General features: G+C 39.2%; 1 protein-coding gene and 1 pseudogene across 1 annotated transcript in view; one reads left to right on the forward strand and one right to left on the reverse strand.

Moving 5' to 3' along the window:
* Positions 1 to 22,331, forward strand: part of Mettl25 (methyltransferase like 25) — an 87,221-nt gene that overhangs the window by 32,666 nt on the left and 32,224 nt on the right. The window contains exons 6-8 of the mRNA XM_048418152.3: positions 9,349 to 9,443; positions 12,080 to 12,109; positions 15,450 to 15,523. Coding sequence (XP_048274109.2) covers positions 9,349 to 9,443; positions 12,080 to 12,109; positions 15,450 to 15,523 — 199 coding nt within the window. The remainder of the gene's footprint in view (positions 1 to 9,348; positions 9,444 to 12,079; positions 12,110 to 15,449; positions 15,524 to 22,331) is intronic.
* LOC148117774 (Nuclear RNase P) lies at positions 2,620 to 2,847 on the reverse strand (annotated as a pseudogene).

A 22,331-nucleotide genomic window follows, 5' to 3' on the forward strand; every position in this document is an offset into this window, starting at 1 on the left:
AAAGGGGCAAAGGCAGGCTCTGGATCATCTCTTAGGAATTTGTTATCTTTGTTGTTGCCTCTGTCATGTCCATGGGGTCTCTTGATCTTGTCTTGTTCTCAGGTCTTTGAATAGAGGAATCTATGGCCCGCATCAGACATTTAGGGACCCAAATGGATTGTTTTGCATCCTGTGGAAATACATAAACCATTTCTCTATCCCAAATTAATACATGAACTGGACCATGTTATATATTGGGAGTAACAAATACTCAGAACAAAACTTAGTTTAGCCAGTATTGACGTTGGCTGGTCTTGAACTTAGAGACCTACAGGTCTCTGCTCTAAAGAGTAAACTTTATTGGCCTGTGCCATTGTAACTGGCCTAAATATTGGGCTGTATAGCGAACCCCAAAACATCCTTTAGAATAGTTTTGTCTGGAACTTTTTTAGGGGTAGTATATAATTATCTGATTTAGTATGTGAGCATTTATATAATTGGATAGAATTATTAAAATTGTTATCTTTATGGGGGCACATTGTCTCCCGCCAACATTTTGAGAATTAATAGGATCGAAATATCTGGCTACAGATGTGGAAATCTTTGTCAGTTATTAATTCATATAAAAAACATAAGGACTTTAGAAATAGTCCTCCAAAGAGCAATTAAATAAATTAAAATATATGTAACAAGTCTAAACTGAAAACTCTCAATGGACAAACTTAAAAATGACTGAAAGATATTTAAAAAATCCTTAATATGACATCTTTAATCATAGGAGAAATGTGAATCAAAATAACTTTTGAGACTCCATCTTATTTTAAATGACATGACCAAGATCAAACATTGTTTATAATTTATATTTAAGAGAAACCTTTCCACCATTGGTGGAAATGTAAATTGGCACAGTCTGAAATTTTAGAAAATTAGGCAACATACCATCTTAAAATTTAGCTATATCTCTTTAGGGCCTAAATATAAAAGATGTTTAATCATGTCATAAGGACATGTGTTTAACTATGTATATAGCAGAATTACTTTAATATAGAATCTGAAAACAACCCAAATGTATCTCTCTAACATGCCTGATAAATGAGATAGCCATAAATGTTATAAAACATTTTGAATAATTTTAATTATATAAATTAAAAAACCTGTGTAACAAGAACTTTAAACCTTATTGCGGCGCGCATCCTGACAAGCAGGAATGAACGCCACTAAAAACGAGAATTCCTTCCCTGGTCACGTCTTTATTCGGAGCCCTTTGATTGAGGAAAATTGGGGGAAGGGAAGATAGAGCAGGGACAAGAGAAAGCTTAGAGAGAGGAAGTAGAGCCCCGAGGCAGCTGCTTTTAAAGGGTGGAGAGGCTTGAACGCTGTCCTGATTGGTTAATGCCATTCTGCTGGTCTGAGCATGTGCAAGCAAGGGTGCAGGCAAGGGTGCTCAGCCCCACGCGGCCAAGCCAGGTATACCTCCAAACTGCAGGACCACCTGTGCCTCCAGGTGGCTCCCTACATCTCCCTCTTCTCTTGTTAATAAGAGCAATAAGGCAAAACTATTTTCCAATCTGGTCCCCACCTCACTTGGGCTAGCAGGTAGCACACCAATCAAAGACATACAGCACTTCCACCTAGACACAGCATGCCAAGAATATCTCTGCTCCCACCCATTCCTAAGGAAGGAAAAGGCAAAGTAGAGTCAGTCAGAAAATTGTTAAGAGATAAGAGGTTGCACAGGGTGTTGCTCAAGGCGATAACGTGAGACAGCTGCTCTTGACATCGCCCAGAAGGTCATCTCTGCTGTCTCTGCACGAATCTTCCACAGCAGGACACTCAGCATCCACTGGGTCATCTTTCTTCTTTATTTCTCTTGTCAGTCTTGCTGGCATCCAGATGTATGTCAGCATTCCTAGAAAAACATAAACAAAACTCTCCTCCCAAATTAACATTTAAGAGTACTAAAAACTCTCAGTGTAAAAATTCAGCACAATCAGTACTGGAAGTAGGCTGGTTTTGAACTTAGAGATTTGCAGGTCTCTGTTTCAAAAAGCAAATCTTGTTTGCCTGTACCAGCAAAATTTTGAATTAAAAATTAAGTGTAAAGAATGCAAGAGAAATCCTTTCTCTGGGGGAAGCTGTCACTGGTAGTCCCCCTCTTTTGTCTAAAACCAAAACAGTTGTCACTGGGAATTGAACTCAGGACCTTTGGAAGAGCAGGCAATGCTCTTAACCTCTGAGCCATCTCTCCAGCCCCTTTTCAAATGCGAAAAAAACCTCTAGGTAGCATTGTTTTATTCCACCCGTTGCCAGAGGCAATAGGTAATGGTAACCAGGTTGACGCGCCTTTATTATGATAATCACGACCAGTTCTGCCTGAAGTTTATGAGGGAAAATGGACGTCGGCATTCGATCTGACTACTTCCTGCTGACAAAGGGACGTTGTGAATTTTTGGGGGATAAATGTTTTTATCTGACTAAATTTTTTGGCGACAAATGTTTTTATCTGACTGAATTCTTGGCGGCTGTGGCTGTGAGCGGCGGCGGCAGCAGCTCCGCCTCTGAGGCCCATTGTGGCGCGCTCCGCATGGCCCGAAGGCATGGCCCCGCCCCGGGCCGTGAGCGGGCTCGCCTTTTATTCCGTACCTGTGAACTGTGCACCCTGCCTCACCTCAGGCATAGAACTCGCACCGCCGGCCGTGAGCCTTTTCCAAGCTCCGGCCCCGCGCGCAGAGCCCCGTTCTCTGGGAACTCACCTCCCCGCTCGGGAGGGCCCGGTTAGGGCCGCGGGGGCCCCAGTCTCAGACCTTCCCAGGGGCCGGGGAGTGACGAGCACTCAGCACGTGGCCCCGCCGATGAGCTTCCTCCGCCCCCCCCATGTTGCTATGGAAACGCGGTTCAGAGTTTGACCCCTCTCCGTCTTTAGGTCTTTAGCGGCGCTGCTGCTCACCACGCAGCTTCCGCCTCTGCCTCCCGAGTGCTGGGATTAAAGGCGTGCGCCACCACCGCCCGGCCGCTTTCTCAATCAAAATTAAAGTTTTCTGTACGTGAGAGCCAGAGACTGAGCTCTCTTAACAAAATTAGGCGAAAATCACCTCCAAAAGCTGTGTGGCTCTTTAAGAACAGGAAAGGCAGTCTTCGATCAAGCCAGCCTCCCTACGAGACTCTTGCCCCGAGTCTCTAACAGCGAGTACAGACGGAGGAAGCCGCGGATCTCCCAATCGTAAACCTCGCCTTTTTTGCTGTTGTTTTTATTTACATTCCTCCTGCACTGAACTTAAGGGATTTTTCTTCCCCGTTGCTTTCTGTACCTTCTTTCAGATACCTTAACTTTGATTTTTTTTTGTATTTTCTTTTCTTTTTAGGCCTATACTTTTTCCATTCTTTTTCCTCCCCTTTCTGGAGGATTTAACTGACGTCACTCACCGCTCCACGTGTTCAGAGTTCTGAAATTCACGGCTCTCTGTGTCCTGGTGTCTGATCTCGGCTTTTTCTCCCGGGCTTTCAGCACGTTGCTGGGCGCTTCCTTCTCAGGGTCCCCCGGCGTAGTTGTCAGGGTCCCTCGGCGTCCCGGGGTTTCGAGCACCAGTTGCGGCGCGCATCCTGACCAGCAGGAATGAACGCCACTAAAAACGAGAATTCCTTCCCTGGTCACGTCTTTATTCGGAGCCCTTTGATTGAGGAAAATTGGGGGAAGGGAAGATAGAGCAGGGACAAGAGAAAGCTTAGAGAGAGGAAGTAGAGCCCCGAGGCAGCTGCTTTTAAAGGGTGGAGAGGCTTGAACGCTGTCCTGATTGGTTAATGCCATTCTGCTGGTCTGAGCATGTGCAAGCAAGGGTGCAGGCAAGGGTGCTCAGCCCCACGCGGCCAAGCCAGGTATACCTCCAAACTGCAGGACCACCTGTGCCTCCAGGTGGCTCCCTACACCTTATAAGAGTTATAAGTCAAAAGACAATGGAGAGATCTTTATTTATCCGTGAAAATAGTATCAAATAAGCCAAATGGACATTATTATTGAAAGTTAATCCATGAACTTAATGTAAATGTCCATCAAATTTATGATGAAAATTTAGACTTTGAATAAAATAATTATTACCCTTACGAAAAAATGTAAACTTAAAATCCTGTATAATTAAGGAACCTTTGAATCTATAATAATCCTTAATTTAAAACTGTTTAGACTTAAGTCCTAAGTAAATTGTTTTAAACCAACATAGTTGAGCTATTGCTCCAAAAATATAATTTGAGAAACCCGTTCTCCCGCTCCTAGCCTGGAGCCCTTAAAAAATGTGTAAGCAACCTTTCTTTAAAAAGGAAAACATTAGATTTTTTAAAACCAGACAGTTGTTCTTTTTAACAACCTCTTTAATTCTGATTTATCCGGGGTATTTTTTATTTTTTAATTATCTCTTATCTTTTAATTATCTTAAGTATCTCTTATTTAATTATATCTTAATCCTCAATGTATCCTGGCCAGATTACAGGATGACCCAGTCCATAATCCTCATCTTTTCGATCTCATCCATGAGTCTCGGCGGAGGGTGTCCAGGTTGAATGAGACCCATAGAGCATGAGGTTGAGGAGAAACAGCAGCTTGCTTATTGTTTTGCTGGGGCTAGCTTTTTACCATGGCATCAAATGGGGAGCCAAGGAGGGACTCTCACCTGACCCCAGTAGGGGTCAAGGACTGATCATGTGTATATAACCTTCATCTGCCCCAGTAGGGACTGTCACCTGACCCCAGCAGGGATCAAGAAATAATCACCTGTATTTAAACTTCCTCATCCAACTCCAGGAGCAGAGGGAAGTTATGATTCTTTGTAGATAAGCTCCTCAAACGTATATCTTTGTCCTGGAATAACTCTGTAGACCAGGCTGTCCGTGAACTCATAGAGTTCCATAGTCTCTGCTTTTCCAATGTTGGGATTAAAGGTATGTGTTACAACATTCAGAACTTACAGAGATCTGTCTCTGCCTCCCAGGCATTGGGATTAAAGGTGTGTATTGCCATACCCTGAAGTCATAGAGGTCAACTACCTCTGCCCCTCAAAGTCTTAGAGTTCAATTTGCCTTTGCCCCTGAAGTGTTGGAATTAAAGGTGTGTACCATCATATTCAACTACATTCTTTCTTTCTTTAAGAACTTTAACTTTTAGTCTGTATATATTTTTAACATATTGTAAATCAGTTAGAGGTTTTTTTTCTCTTAGAATCTCTCTTTATCGTATATATTTTTTTTGACTACATAAGCCTTTAATTTATTAAGCAATATGGAGACCCGTGGCTTTGACGGCTAGATCCAACCCATTTTTTAGCTTTTTATAGAGATGGAAAATCCTTGATCTAGCAGCCTTAACGTTGTTTGCCGTTGCCCCAGGCTATTGGTCCGCCTTTGTTATCTAGGACATGGGCAACCTGCTGAAGCAGCTCTCCAGCTGTGGCTTGCTTTCTGAGCAAGCCCAAAAGTAACAATTGCCAGCCAGAAAACTGTAGGCTCGTAGCCTCTGTCAGCTTAAAGGCATTTGTGTCTGGCTCGGCCTTAGTCGTGGGCATGTGTAGCCTTTGCTCTGTTGGCGCCGTTCCGAGCCTCACATAACGCTACATACAGCCTCCAACGTAAACCTGTCCTTAGTCCATCCATTTGTGGCAGGCATTTCCGCGCCTTGGCCGCCAGTTTCCTGTGACTCCTAGAGTTGCCAGCCGCAGTTGCGCAGCCTGCCGGAGTCCTGTGTACGGACCCTGTACAGTCTGTCGGCCTCCGTGTAGGCGGATCACATTCCACCTAGCATGTAGCTCATTAGCTGTGGGTAATACCCAGCTCCATCTACGGCTTGGGGCTCAAGGCTGCTGTGCTCTCTTATTTTGTTAAAACTCTCTCTCTTTTTGGCTCTTTTTCCTTTAGTTACTCAGAAACTTTTAATAGAATTGTTAGACACATCTTTGAATATTTTCTCAGCCCGAGGCCCGCAGTTACATGGCCATCGGCTATTGCTAGCGTGCTTGCTTAAGCTGGGTCCTGGGTCCTGTAACCTTGGGAACGGATTTCAGCCGCGAGCTAGCTGTGCCCAGCCTGTTCTCTTTGGCAAAAATTAAAGTTCCCTGTATGCGAGAGTCAGGGACTGAGTTTTAAAATAGTCTAAACAGTCTCTTGAGCTGTGTCATTTTAATCCTGGTACCTAGTCTCTTTACGAAATTTTAGCAGCTGATTTTCCCATTGGCCTTCAGCTCTGGATCAGACCTTTCGGCACCCATACTTTTAAAAATCAAACTATTTACCCCCTTATCATATGTGCACAATTGCACACTACAAAACTGGCCAGATTCCAGATCGTGGGGGGACCCCTACCTCTTTGGGGTTCTCGTGTGGATCCACAGACGGCAGAACGCGGTTCTTTAGTCCTTATTCAAAGCCCACCCAGGGACGCCATCTGTAAGCTTCCGCACTTTTCTGTGGACACCCGAACCTCGAAACAGGCGCGCACTTTTCCTGACTCGAGCCCACGAGAACGGACGATCATCCTAGGAGTTAAAACATATGACACACACACAAAGAGACCGGGCTCATCCGCCAAGGAGCAAACGGCAAATGGCAGCTTTATTAAGCATAAGTCGGGTATATATACTGTGGGGCAGAAAGACACCAGCCCCCCATCAGGAACAAGGAAAGAGAAAAGTCAGGGGGCCGCACCCAAGGTCAGAGAGCAGCTGAACAGAGAAAAGAGGAAGCCAGGTGGGCGTGCTCATGCTCAGAGAAAAGCTGACCCGGGAACCTTGCCTGCGGGCGAGAACCTTGCTTGCAGGTGGAATTACCATGACAGAAGAATTCTCTCTAAGCTACACCCTTGGGCCGTAGGCAAAATTAACATAACAGGAGAGGGCAGTTCTATGCTACACCCTCAAGCTGATGCAGTAAAACCAGGAAGCAGAACAGCCCTACAAAGCGCCTCAAAAAAAATGGAAAACCTGTGTACCTACACCAAGTTGGGTTTTCATTAACCATCTCAGGGAACTTACAGTTGCCTATACTACCTGGTTCAGGGACTCCAGGTCTCCAGCTCCTCTTCTGGCTTCCTTGGGCATCTACTGATGTCTGTATGTATTTCTCATGCACATGGGTGCACACACACACACACACACACACACACACACACACACACACACATATATAAAAATTAAAACAATTCTTGGGAAAGAAAGACTCTATCTCTTTTAAATTTTTATAAGAGTTGAGAAAAACAAAATATGTTGAAGTGGCCTAACTGGGTGTGTGTTTCCTTGAGATAATATCACCCTAAGATAAAGAATAAGCAATACTAGAAGAAAGTAAACTCTGGTATTAGTAAGTAAGTGTTACGTGAGTTGGTCAAGAGCTAATGAAGATGGGTTAGTAAAAATCTGTGTATTTGGATTTGGAGATTAAAGAGGGAAATAATAGAAAAATGGTTGTAAATTTCAAGTTTGATTAATTAAGTGGGCAGGGGAAAAGAACTAGTCGAAGCCCTGGAAAGGTCCCTAAATAGCAAAAACCTCCAAATAATTGTAAGAACTAATAATAGTGTGCTACATGAAGGACTTTGCTTAGATTTATTATTTAAAGATAGCATGGAAGTGACATAGACAACATGGGTCACTGACACGGATGGCGTGCCCGACTGCTCTAGAATAGAATGAGATGCAAGAACATGGTTAATCAAATCAGTGAACTCTGACTTCCGGTCAAGATCTGAAGCTGCATTCTTCGCAGGAATTTTAGGGAATCTAATAAATGACTTCCAACGAAATTTATCTTTTACATGAAAGATTTTCAAAATGGCTAAGATTTTCAATTATTTCAATGTCCTGTGTTCAAAGAACTGAGCTGTGACCAACTACAAAGGAAACTGAGGCAGCTTCCGACAACACGCAATGATTCCCTGTCTTTTAGAGGGATGCCGACGGATTCATAGAGCCCCAGTCAGTGGTGACAGTCCTGTGAGTTGCCATCCAAACTTAAAAGTTTGTAGGTGCTGTAGGTGGGGGTTCAGGGAACCAGGCCATGCACTAAGACTGTACTTCCTTCCTTCACGCTATGGTTTAGGGATTTTGTGTTTGTGTGTGTGTGTGTGTGTGTGTGTGTTGTTTTGTTTTAATTGTTCACACATTTATATGAGAAGGATGTTTCAGTTTGGGGATTGCCTATATCACATTGACCTGTGGGCATGTCTTAGGGGAAGAGATTGTCTTGATTATTAATACCACCCATTGTGGGTGGTACCGTTCCCTTGTCCTGGACTTTATGAGAGAATAGAATCAAGAGGTAGTTGGTGTAGTATTTCACAATATTGAATACCAGATCAATATTAGAATTATGAGTACTCAATTCTAATAATTCTAAGGTAGGGGAAGAGTCAGACTTTGAGTCTGGCTTTTAGTGGGGTATATTATAAATTTTAATGTAATACTTCAATGATTTATGGCCTGCATAAAATTTAAAGTTTTATCTCTTAATCAAAAGTCACTCAGTCTTTACAGATGTTTCCTAGTAGAATGTACCTCAGTTGCATTTTATTTTATGATTTTTTTCAAGTTTGTATGTTTTTCTTAATCTGACAACAATGCATATTTATCACAATTTTCAATTATTTGTCACAATTTTAATAGCATTGATAATCTGTTTATGAGACTTCAGTTTAAAATGTAAATGGTTTCTTTGCTTTCCCAAGAGGATAGTGGACATAATATTTCCATGTAAGTTGTTTGAGCCTCAGCAAGTTCTATTAAGTCTGAATTAGTTGACAGTAGAAATGTTGATTCTTTGTTGTCATTATTTGAGTCATAAGTGCAGTTGAGCAAAATAGAAAAACATTAAAACTTCTCAAAACAATGAAAAACCGAGAGTCCGTACAGCTGTTCGCTTCCAGAAAAATGATTCCAGTGAGAAGAAAGATGGTCTTCTGGGTTCTTAGGAATGAGTTCATACTTTCTTTAATAAATTACTAACTGTTGTATGTCCTTTTTCATTTTAGAAAGTTAGGTCAGCAATAAATGTCCAGAATGTTATTAGTTGTCTCCTATGGTTACACTAAACAGGAAGGCTGTTGAATTTTAAATTTCTTTTGCTAAATCTTACAAAAAGAGTTTTTGGCAAATTGGCGATATCAGATCTGGAGCTTAAACACAGGGTAGCTGTTGTACGGGAAATATATTTGATAACATTAACAAACCGTCAGTTAGCAAACTGGAATGCGCTATTAAACATCTTGTCACCACTTCATTTTTATCACTGTTTGACTTCCTCACTGACTGATTTGCTTTCTCAATAGATTATTTATTGTAACTGGAAAAGGAAGAATTTTATTTATTAATTTTATTAATCCTTTTTTGCCATCTACAGAATATGCTCAAGAAAACTGGGGATTTCCAATGTGCCGCTATCTGAAAGAGGAGAGATGGTGTTGTGGCCGTAATGCAAGAATGTCAGCTTGCTTGGTATGGCTGTTTCTTAGAAAACATGAGAATTTTACCCAGATGTTATGCAATTCAATATTTTAGCTAGATTGTGTTAAATGACAGCTTTTAACAAAGCATATGTTAATGTTTTTGAACATTGTGATTTGTGAAAGAAAGTGATAAAGGTATTCAACCATCCATTTTACATGCTGCATCATAGAACAGTTTATATGTGGCTACTTATTTATAATATGAAAATATATCAACTACCAGGTCTTAAACACAGAATCTGTTCAGTACTTTATATATAGTTTGGTAGTGTCTTTGTATATTTGTAAAAGTCATTTTGCCTTCTGATTTTCTTATAGGATAGGAAACTATCAAACTATGTGAGACATGGAATAGCTAGTCAAAAGCATTATGTTGTTTGACTTGACTGGTGTTCCTAAATGTGAAACACTTGGCATTCTTTGTTCATGATACCATGTTAGTTTGTGAAAAAGCAGGCTAAATGTTGCAGGTGAATAATTATCATCAGAAAGCTTAACTATTATAGTTAGTTTGATAGAATTAATCTAGGAAACTAAATTATAGAACAAAGACTATAATTGTACTATGTATTTAAATATTTTTAGGATAGTGCTCCTACCCCATACACTTAAAAAGAAAACAATAATGGAGATGTGAAATTGCTAAATGTATCAATCATTTCACTATGTATATGTAGACATCACAACATGTTGGTTTATTTAAACATACAGTAACTTTTTAAAAATAAAATATAGTTCATTGGACAATTTGTTTAATGTCCAATCATTAGATAAATTAATTCTTTCAATGCCCCTTGTTTCTAAGGTACTGGTCTAGGATTATGTGCTTATATGTAGCTGCAGAGATTTTGAATTTTAGGAATAGCTTTGGAATCTACTTATTCTCAAATAACCATTTTCTTATATAGCACTCTTGATGTACTTCTCTGGGGATTTCTTTTCTTCCTTCATTTTATGTGTGAATGAAACATGCTCAGAATATTGTGAACGTGAGAGTCATTCTCAGAATGCCGTGATCATGGAATGCTGCTAGCCAGTCAAACTTATACCCGGAAGGCAAGAAATTGAAATAGACTTTCTTAGGGGAATTAACTTGATGTGCATTTGTTCTGTAATATTCACTGAAGCACATTTTCTTACAATGAGCACCCCCCAAGCCCTTCCCCAGCTGTATGACATGAGGAAAACAGATGTAAATAAAATTTCAAAGAACAAGATTTAGCTGATCAGTTTCTGACTAGCCACACAGTTTCAGGTAAGCTACTGATCATGAGAATGATCTTATAGGCGTGTAGAAATTATGCTTAAACAAGATAGTCTGTAGATTACATTTTAATTTAAAAAGTGTTTGTTTCAGCTTTAGCTAAAGGACCTATTTCTAGAAACCTAGAAGCCTGAAGCAAAACACAGATATTTAAAACTTCAGTAACAAACTTATGCAGATCAATTATGCTTTATCCAGCTTCTGTTTGAAATGTTTCTAAATACTTAGCATCCAGGAAATGGAAATGTATGTCTAAGAAGTAAAGAGTTTTATACATGTCTATTTCATGTATAAATTATATGATAAATATCATATATGTTCAATGTGATTATTAGAAATGTTAGGAAATATTATATAAAAATGTTTGTGTTCTTAAGTATAAATGTAAATTAATACCAAGTTGTCACAGTATGTTACAGTGGTTCTGTTAGCTACATTTGTGTAGCTGTGGCTATAGTACCTAACAGGAACAACGTAAGAAAGCTTTACAGTGGCTTGCAGTCTTCAGGATCCAAATTCATTGTGACAAGGAAGGCAGAGTGAGGCAGCCCAGTTCATGGCAGTGAGAGCATAGAGTTCACACCACTGCACATCAGGAAGCAAAAATGAGGATGACACCACCAGTAACCAGTTCCTACCATCTAGAATGTCTCTTAAATGTCCTATAGCCTCCCCAAATAACGCCAGCACCAAAAAGCATTCAGAACATGTGGGGACACTGTGCACTTCAACAAGTTCCATTTCTGCTGATGCTACATCAGATGAGAATACGCTCTGAATTCATACATCACACAGATTACTCTTCCACCTACAGTCTGTTCATGTTTGCTTGCTAAAAGACCAAACTAGAGATCGGGAGGTTGCTTACTGATAAGAGCGCCTGCAGAGTTAAGTACAAGAACCCGGGTTTAATTCCCAACTCTGGAGTAAAACTGAAAGGATGGAATTCCACGTCCCATAAATCATAAGATGTTAAAAGAACTTTATAAACACATCTATGTCTGTATCATACATGAGAGCAGCTTTGGATGTGATTGTTTAACTACACTGAATGTGAGTCACACGTTGCCATTTTTATTTCTTGCTGCTTTCTGATTCCTTCTATAATCCATAGAGTATATAATCAGAATGTGATCATGTTTTGTATATGACACTTTCCATTATAAATTAGTCCTAATTTATACAAGCATATGAGCTAACATTCTTTAATAATATTGATACTTTTAACTATGTAAACTTACATGTTATCACTTAATTAATCTTTTTGATTGTCACTATTGCAAATTCTTATAGAGTAGATTTATAAATCTCATAAGACTAAATATGTCAGCAATCTTTGTCTTTTTTCTTTCTCCTCTAAGGCATTGGAACGGGTTGCGGTTGGCCAAGGGGTAAGTGAGTGTGTTTAATGTAGCTAATGAACAGGATAGTTTTCTCTCAGGCCCTCTTCAGACTTGACCTGCTGTTGAACTTGAAACCCGATGGATTTTAGTAAATATCACCTCTGCATGTCACCGCTGCTCATTCAAGTGTATATATGCTCTGTGTGTTTAAAGTGAACTTTCCAAGTGATACATGGAGGTTTGAAGAAAGTATCCACGTTATGCAGTTCCACAGCCTCTCATTTCTTCATCCTGTATTAACAATTTGTAAATATGTCTAGCCAATGTTGTAGCTGACCTTCAGGCTTTTATGAGGTTCGTTCAAGGAAAGAAAATGGTATAACATGCAGTGTATTATTTAAGAGTAATCTAAAACATGTTTCATTTGGTTATTTGATACCTTTTTCAGTTTAATTAGTCTTTAGCTGAAATAGCCAAACAGACTTGCAAGGATAAATAAAAGTTTGAAATATTCTAAATATTCATACAGTATACTATCATCTGCTGTGTATTTATGAATTTTAAATTTGGAATTTTAAAAAGCAGTTTTGAATATTTTCATAAAATTATTCTATTGAACCTAAATTTGAAAAGATCTATTGTTTCTTTTTCAATGAACATTAATATTAATTGTATTTTAAAAATAATAATTGCAATGACAAGTATTACTTATCTAGCCCAGTAATGTTAATACGTCATTTGATAAGTCCTTTAATAAGTACTTTCATGGTGGTGGCAGTTGCGTTTTATCCCACTGTATTAATTTGCCTGTCTACAGTCTCATGGTGAATGAAGTGAGGGAAACAGGTAAAATGTTTAAAATCAATACTAAGTGCTCAATAAATGTCAAGTATCATCACCAATAATAATTATTATCTTGAAAAGAATAGTTAAATCTGATACTGACCTTTCCAAAGAAGTGTACAAACTTCTTGTCAATTGGTAATGAATATATAGGACTGTGAGTTATGTATCATTATTATATGCTGATATGCAGGAGGCAACTGTAAGATAACAAATTCTAGGATTTCAATCTCTGTCTCCCACCAGACATCTTAGCTTCTATAATGCGTACCACCTTAGTGGTTCCCTAGGGCTCTGGGAAAGAAAGGAGCCTTTTGTGTTGTTGTCCACTAGTGTGATTGTTTTTTAAGTTTTCCAAGATTTTGTCCTTGGAAACTAATGTTTCCATTTAGTCTGAGGAGTTGGATATTATTTTAACCTTATATAAGAACGTGATCTGCAACAGGAGCATAATGATATAGCCTAGCTCCCTAAATTAATTGCAGAACTGTGACTTGTAGCTTATACCCTTTGCCGAAGTCCTGTGCATCACATGCATAATGCATGCCTCAGGGTACACACTTTTTTTTCCCTTGGTTTTAAAATGCACTAAAAGTGTTAAGTGATTTTATTTCTTGTAAAGGAAGAAAAGTCAATTCTAAGCCACACCCAGTTTAACTCTTGAACAGTCAGGTACAGGCTGCTTGGGAAGTGATGGTTCTCTTTTCCTTTCCCTCTGTATTCACCAGGATGATCAACCTAGTTATTCCATGTGCAAATATTTGGCGGCACTTCATGAGTCCCTTCCCTTTCTCTTAGGAGACAACTGTAAAGCTTTTATTTGCTTAGGGTAACTGGGGAAAGATAATTGATTTTGTTCCATTTTTGTAGGTGGTAGGTTTTCGACCTTAAAACATATTCAAAATTTTACTTAGTGCTTGACTTCTGCTGAATTAAATATTAAACATATTTATTCTGGTTAAACATAGATTTAAAAAACAGCTGGAAAGAAAACTAAGTTTATAAAGTGCTTGCCTTACAAGCCAGATAACGTGAATTCAAACCCCATGTTACAAAGCAGTATGGCAGTCTGCACTTGTAATCCCAACCCTGGTGAGGCAGAGACAGCCAGCCCAGCCTACTTGGTAGCTCTAAACCAGCAAGGGACCCCATTCTGACAAGAAAGGTAGACATGGGCCATTCCTGTGGAAAAGCACCTGAACTTGTCCTCTGCACATGCGCACACACATCCGCATAAGAACAAACATGCATCTGTAGAAAATAAGTTAAAATTCCAACTTGTTACTGCAAAGGAGAACAGAGTCTGAAACGATTGGGTCAATGGAATATTCACCCCACTGACATCTATTCTTAAAACCTGACCAGGTATTCGGCAGTTAATTTCATCTTATTTGGCATCTCCAAAACATCTATTATTGTTGGTTTTCCTTAATCTTTGCACATATTTTATTTTTTTTCTCCCCCCCCCCCACTTCTCCCTCTCTCTCTCTCTCTCTTGGCTTTTCGAGACAGGGTTTCTCTGTAGTTTTGGTGCTTGTCCTGGAACTAGCTCTTGTAGACCAGGCTGGCCTCGAACTAACAGAGATCCGCCTGCCTCTACCTCCTGAGTAATGGAACTAAAGGCATGTGCCACCACCGCCTGTTTTTTTCTCTTTCTAAAGTTGTAATTTTACATTAATAATAGCTTGTTGCTTTTATTAATTTTTCATTATCCCTATACTGTCGGTATCAAGAAGTCTCTTGAGATAAAGTGACATTTTGGTGACTTTTGTAATTTTTTAAGTTCAGTTCCCAAAACCCATATTAGACAGCTCACAACCTCCTGTAACTCTAGCTTCATGGTGTTCAGCATCTCTGGACCTCTGTGGGCCTCTGTGGGTACGTGTACACATGCCTGAATTCAGACACACACATGCATGTAATTGAAGAAGTAAAGTAAAACTTGAAAAAGAAACTTGCACCATTCATGAGACACCTCTCCATTGTTTTCCTAAGAAGCAGAGTCTTCAGTTTCCTTTGTCCTTTGTAACTCTCCTCTTCACGTCTGTGGTGCCGTGGGCTTTCATGCTTCAGGTGTAGCTTTAAAACATTTCATATAGGCGCTGTCTTTTCTAGTGTGAAGCCTAGGTCTTGTCCACATCAATTAGGAGAGGTTCATGATGATCTCCTTCACATGCATCCTTCCCAGCTCTGCTGGACTTCTGAGATGATGGAGATGGACTCTAAAGCTGATTTCTTCCCACTAGCTGATCGCTAAGCTATTTGGAGGCAATAGCTTATTTTTTTAATCAATTATGACTTTTCTTCCCTATTTACTGCCATTTCTTTTATGGTTTCATGTTTTGTTTCAGAATTACTTTCTCAGTGAGTGTTAGTCTCAGGGTAATCCTTTAATTTACAGTGGAAAACTATAAAAAATCCTACACTTTGCTTAACAACAAAGTCGTATTTGTAACATTTACAAGTTCCCAAGTCTCTAGTACTGATTTTGTTTCTGGGTTTTATTTATTTCTTATTCTTATACATATATCTGCATCTTTTCCAGCTGCCAACCGAGTCACTCTTCTATCGTGCTGTTCTTCAGAATATTATTAAAGATTATTATGGCATCACCAAATGGTATGAGAATTTTGCTTTGTAATTCTGCTGGGGTCCAGAGTTTTCCTAGGAGATGAAATACCTTTAGTTCAATAACAAGCAACCAAACAATGAGTAAATAAATATTTGTGTTATATTTTTAGTTAAGTGAATTTTTAATATTTGAGTAAATTTACGTAGGATAAATTATATATAGTTTTTGCTCATGTGATTTTAGAAAAAAACTTTTTGTGTGAGAGAGTACATTGAGTTTATTAATAATTACTCAAGGACTGTCAGTGTGGCCCAGAATTGACTGAAGCAAAGAGGAACAGGGATGTCCCTAACTTCAGTACATTTCCCTATCTGTAAGCAGTGGATTAATACTGCAGTCTCAGTGGGTTTCTGGAAGCAAAAAATGTGACCATGAGACTCAAGCGAGTGGTTCGTTGTGTGGCGGTCAGTTGGGAGTGAATAGACGGTGGCTCCTCCACTGACTAAAGCGCCTTGCTAATACATCATCTGTTCTATTCATACTGAAGAGATTGGATAGAACAGAATGAAATATTGGTATATACAGCAACTTGGCTGAATCTCTGGAGACTTACATTGGATGAATGTAATTATAAAAGGATATAGATTGTGTGATTCTGTTTTTATATGTCCTGGGGGATGGAAATATAACTCAGTGGAAGAGCATTTCTCTAGTATATACAAGTCTTAGCACCACAAGGAGTCAGGGTGCTGGGGACAACAAGGTAGAGACTAGCCAGTGTGTTCATGACAGTTGTAGAGTAGCAAGATACTGCTGATTTCTGGGGAAAGGGGGAAAGTGGGATGAGAAAGGCATGTGGTGTAAGACAACAAAACAAGTGATCCTCAGAGGAAATACTCTCTTACTGATAGAATCTGTATCTGCTTTGCCAGCTTGAGGCCTGATGGGGAGATACACAAAGGGGATACTATGCCTACTCCTTCTTACAGCTTTGTGTGATCTTCCACGTTAAAGTAAAGCATGGGATAAAAGCAATGGAAAACAGAGTGTACATAATAGAACACATAAAACATTTTAGAGTCGAGTTATAAAATAACAATAAGTGACCACCATTTTTAAAGAAATGGATGGTTTTAAGTATCTTAGAAAGAATTAAAGAAGTTAGAAGTATAGGTCAGCAGTGCAGCCCTTGTCTAGCATGTGTTGGGCTATGATTTTGATGTCCACTACAAAATGAAAAAGAAGGAAAGAAGGGGGTAGGAGAAAAGAGGGAGAAGAAGAAGGCACAGCACCTTAGGAAGCAGCAGTCTGCTGGGGAAGATGGTGTCTGGAAGGAATGTCAGTAAACAGAAAGATGATAAGTGCCCGAGGAAGGCTAGAGGTGGACGGAAGGTAGGGAGGAGGTATCATTTCTGCTGAGAAAGGTAGTGGATGAGGCGATAGAGATACTGAACAAAAGACAGGAGTTAGTAGATGCAGAAAGTGCACAAAATCACATTTTTTGGTAACAACTTATAGACACATAATGAGAAGAATTGTGAGAATAAACAGGATTGGGAGGGAACAAAAAGCCTTCGAAGGAACTATGGTCTAGACTAGAGCCTACTGAGGGGAGAAAGGTGTTGCTGCTAAACCTGAGGACTTGAGCTCCATCCCTTGGACCACATGGTCACTCAAACTATACACACACACACACACACACACACACAGTCACACACACACAATTGCAACATGTATAAATAAATGCGATGAAAATTTAAAGAACTTCTATTAAGTAGGAAAACTTAAGAAGTCAAATCATGTTCAAAGTGCTGGATGAAAAAATGTCTCCAGCATAAGATATTTAAAAACATGGATGAAATAAAGATATTTTCATATAGAAATAGCAAGTATGCATCCTACTAAAAGGAATGCTAACTGATTTAAATGACTGTGATTTTCTGTAGCGTTTCCATCTGTTTCAGGAGAAGCAAATGTAAACAACTGTAGGCAACTGAGGGAAGCTGGGAGTAGGAAAGGTGGTACTCCCTAGGGAAGAGCACACTAATTGGTTGTCCAGTACCAAACTGTCAGCCTTGAAAACATTCATACAAGTAATATTGCCCAGACTGGACAGGTTACATTTAGAAATATATATGTGTATACATATACATACGTGTCTGAGTACCAGTGAAAAGAAACAGCCGTGAAGGAGAGAGGGACAGAGTATATTGGGAGGGTTTGGAGAAAAGAAAGGGAAGGGAGAAATGATGTAACTAAATTATAATCACAAAACAAAACTATGTAGAGTAAATTATTGTAAAGGCCAGGAGGTCCTAAGAAAAACTTTCAAGCAAATTTTGCTATTACATAAGCCTAAATAATATGGTATCTGATATTTTTTCTTCCTTCTCTTTTTAAATAAAATATATGCAGCAGAAAGAAATCTAAAATTTATAAATTATTAAACATAAGATCTTAGGATGATAGTCAGATGTTCAGAAATAGGATTTTTTTTTACCCAGACATCATTAAAAACTTATTTGTTGCATGCCTCTGGAATCTTAACTAAAAATTAGCCATAGCTAGACCTATGCATGATCCAGCACACCACACAGCTAATCAGGAGGCCGAGGCAAGAGCACCAAAATGTTTAAGGCCATTCTAGACCAAATGGGGAAATTTTGTCCAAATGACCAAAAGAGAGGATGAAAAACAAATAGTATGACTAACAATATACCTAACAAAAGTAATTCAAGACACTCATGAGGAATGTAGTAAAATATAAACATGCAGAAGAACTCTTAAAATTTTGAAAAAACTAAAATGTAAACCCTCCAAATGATTACAAAATCACTGTGACTCAATACCTTTGATGGATATCCCATAATAATGATGTGTTAGTACAGAATTTACCAGTAACATGAATAATGAAAACCCAGAGACAGAAATTGGGATTCAACCCAAAAACCAGAAAAGCAAAACAGCCAAGCCGCTAGAGAAGTCTTACCTGTACCAAGGCTGGGTGACCATAAACTAAGCAGACTAAGTCTCCTCTCCTCCCATTGTACATTCCCTCTAGTGCTGGGATTAAAGGTGTGACTCCCTAGGACTGCGATTAAAGGTGCGAGCCACCACCACCTGGATTTCTTTCTGCAGTGATCTTGTGTAGCCCAGGGTGGTCTTGAACTCACAGAGATCCATCTGCCTCTGTCTCCCAAATCCTAGGATTAAATGTATGTCTCACCATTGCCTGACTCGCGTGGTTTTAACTTTGTCTCTGGTTTTCAGGAAAGATTTATTTATCAAAATACAAATAATATACCACTTCATTTACCAGTTCTGGAGTGTATATAAGAGAGATGAATACCAAATAAAACTAAGACAGTCATGAAGGGGAAGGAAGTAGACTCTGTCCTAGTGTTGAAACTTTGCACAATGGAGAGAATCGGGTGGTACAAGAGTGTAGGAATTAGTCTTATTTTTCTAATTCTTTGACAATTTTATACATTCCTATAATCATGTATTTCAGCAGTTAGGCATATTCACTCCTCAGTGGCCTCACATATCCCTACCCATTGCCCTTTCTACCTGATCTTGCTAACAAGTTCCCCTCCTACTCAGTAGTCCTTTTGTATATGTATGACTCCTAAGTTTAGTTGGGGTTGCTTGCTTGAGCATGGACGTGGGGCTCTATACTGGAGCATGGCTAACTTTCCAGTGACTGTACCCCTAAAGATAATGGCTCCCAGTGCCCCACAGCCCCGACTGCCAGTGTCTCCTGCTCTAGGAGTAGGGTCTCATGAGCTCTTCCTGGAAAGGAGTCTTGAAACAACTCATTCTTGTGAAAACTGAAGGTTTCATAATACCTATCTTAATCCCTTGCAAAGACAACTGCCCAAGTGTCTAAAATCTCCCTTGATGCTCCGTCTCTTAAGGTCCCACTGCCTCTCACACCATCATGAAGACACCGAACTTCTAATACCTGTACTTTAGTGTCTGAGCCATCCATACTATATCATGGGCTTTACTTGTTTGAAATGTTATATGTGTTTTTGGAGTGCAAAAGACAGAAAAATATTGCCATTTAATAATTTTATATTTTGTTTAACTTTCTGTGTTGATTCAGTTAAAAGTTAAGTTGTCCTCAGGTGAAAACCTGTTATACATTATCTGCAACATTATTCTGTAAATCTCACTGTGTAATTGCTTATACCATCTAAGTATAACATTTTTAGTATAGTTTTGATTTAGCATTCAATACATTTAAAAGTCAATGTTCTATATAATTGTTTAATTTCATATTTAGTCCTTATATGGGAATTTCCTAAAGGAATAGAGCACCAAAAAAGGTAAAAATCTCTTACAACACTTGTAAAGGAGGCAAGAAAACGCAGTGCACACCGTTCTTTTGTGCATTTCCTTATTTTTGCTGTATTGGGGATGAACCCAAGCATGCTAGGCAAACATTTTACTACTGAACTGTATCATGACTGCCTTACTCGTTTTATTCTATTCTGTAATGAGAACTATGACCAATTATATAAGAAACAGGCACTTTTTTCAGTTGTAATTATGAATTGCTGAGTTTAATCGTAATTTTTTTTAGTCTGACCAAATAGTAAAATGATAATCCAGCTCTTTAAAACTTTCTAACGGAATTATAGCAGATCTTTTAGTCTGTAATGTGTGATCATGCTAAAATTAAAAGCACTGTTTTTTAATCTGAAATGAACTTAAAGATTTAACAAAGTAGACCTCTTAAATAATGTTCAAAGTCTTCAGTGTGTATTAGCATGTAAAAAGATCATGGCTTTTTTATGATGTTGGAGAAACTGAGATTCTGCACATGTCTGTTCTTTTCATGTTTATTTTTATGTATTTAGTGTACATCTGCTTCATTGTTTCCTAGAAATCCATACAGCTGTTGGCCGGAGAGCTCTGTGTGCTGCCATGCCCTCATGATTGTAGTTTGGAAAAGCATGTGGGTGGTGTTGGATTGTGTTGAGTAGAATTTTAATTAGATCTACTGTGTTCTCTTTTATTAAAAGACAGAATACAATTCCTCTTTAGCATGCTGACCATGCTTTATTTTCACAGAGGGCCCTCTTTTAATCTGCCCTTAATTTTCTATCATTTTTCCTTCAGACATTGTATTTTTCTAACTTGTTGAAAATGTTTAATAATTCTTCACCTTTATATACCCAAACAAAATAATATTCTTTGTCACCTTCAAGGCCACTTTTAATCTGTTACAAATATTCTTTCCACTAAGATCATTCTTGTCCATGCACTCTGGCTGCACTAGATTATTGCATTCCCACGTATCTATTTTTGTGCCTCTGATGCTTTTTGGAACTCTTTTCTCTACCTGGTATATTCTCTTCCCCATTACTGCCAGCACTTCCCCCTAGAGCATGGAGTAGGTGAAAGCCTTAGTGTCCTTTAAACTCCTCACCTCTTCGTTCTTTCCGTAGTACTTAAACTGTGGTCAGTAGTAGCTTTTAATGATGTAAAATATAGCTTTTAATTTTAGTAAAATGATGTTTCTTTCTACTCCTAAGCCACTTCATGAATTCCTTAATGGCCATACCCTGTTAAATGAAAAGTCCTTTCTGGACCACATTTTTCCCTTGTTGATTATCTCCCAGCTTGACTGTGGTCTTATCTGTTTCACTTCCCTTAAAATAATAATAATAATAATAATAATAATAATAATAATAATAATAATAACAATAACATACTGCTATCACTTTTCTATTCCCTTGACTATGTTCTGCTCTCTTTGACTTACCCCACTTGAACAGGCCATCCTTTTCAGAAGCGAGAAGTGTTCCCGTGTTGCTAACTACCAGTCACTCAAGCCGTGTTTTTCTTCGCCTGTCATTTGTGTTGTCCGTGCTTTATTGTTCTGTGTTGAAGCATACGTATGTCCTATTGTAGGGAGAACGGATTCCCGTAGTGTTCCCTGAAAATGCCAGATACACGTAGGTCTTGCGTTTGCTATTCCTTGGCTGGAATTCTCTCTCATAAACACTTTCCTAGGTTCAGCCCTTCCTCCAGTTCTTCGCTCCGGGTCATCATTTGCAGAATGTCTTCCAGTCACCCTCTCTCATTTCCCACTACCTCTTGGTTCTGCTTCCTCTCCCCAGTTTCTGCTTGGTATTTCCTGTTGCACTAATGCTGTTGATCATCTCGTAATCCCTACGATGCTTTTCTTGGTTTTCTTCCGTACGAGTGATGGAACCTGATAACCTTCCCCAAGAGTATTTTTTTTAAAACTTTGTATTTGTTCCTCGTGTCTTTCACATCATGCATCTCAATCCCATTCATTTCCCCATCCCTTCATATCCACCCTCTCTCTGCACTGGCAACCTCCCTCCAACAATAAATAAATAAATAAATACATAAATAAAATTTAAAAGGAAAAAAAGGAAAAGTCTCATCTTGGAAGCTGTCGTGTGACACAGTGAGTCACATAGTAAACCCTTTTATCAATTTATCTTTACTTGTAAATGTTCATTGTAAAGAGTCATTGGTCTGGTCCGAGACCTCTGGCTTCTGCTATACTAACAGTGCTGGGCCCTCACTTAGTGAGGGACTCTTAGTGCTGGGACTCTTCTTAGATATCCTATTGTTGCTCTGTGTCATGGAGATCCTGCAACTTTCGGTCTGCAGGACCAGCCCCTTCACATGCCCCAGCAGGTCATGGATGGGGTGGGTGTTGGGGTGAGCCAACTTATAATCCTGGTTCTTGCAACCCTAGGTTGTTGCAGGAGGAGATTGGTCAGCCCATCAGCTCTTCCTCATCCTCACCACCATGGTGAACTCTTGAGCACTGCCCAGCTAGCTCAGTCTTTGTAGTGATGACCAACA

The sequence above is a fragment of the Myodes glareolus genome, chromosome 26 (genome assembly GCF_982192425.1).
Source record: "Myodes glareolus chromosome 26, mMyoGla1.1, whole genome shotgun sequence".
In the NCBI taxonomy this organism is placed as follows: domain Eukaryota; kingdom Metazoa; phylum Chordata; class Mammalia; order Rodentia; family Cricetidae; genus Myodes; species Myodes glareolus.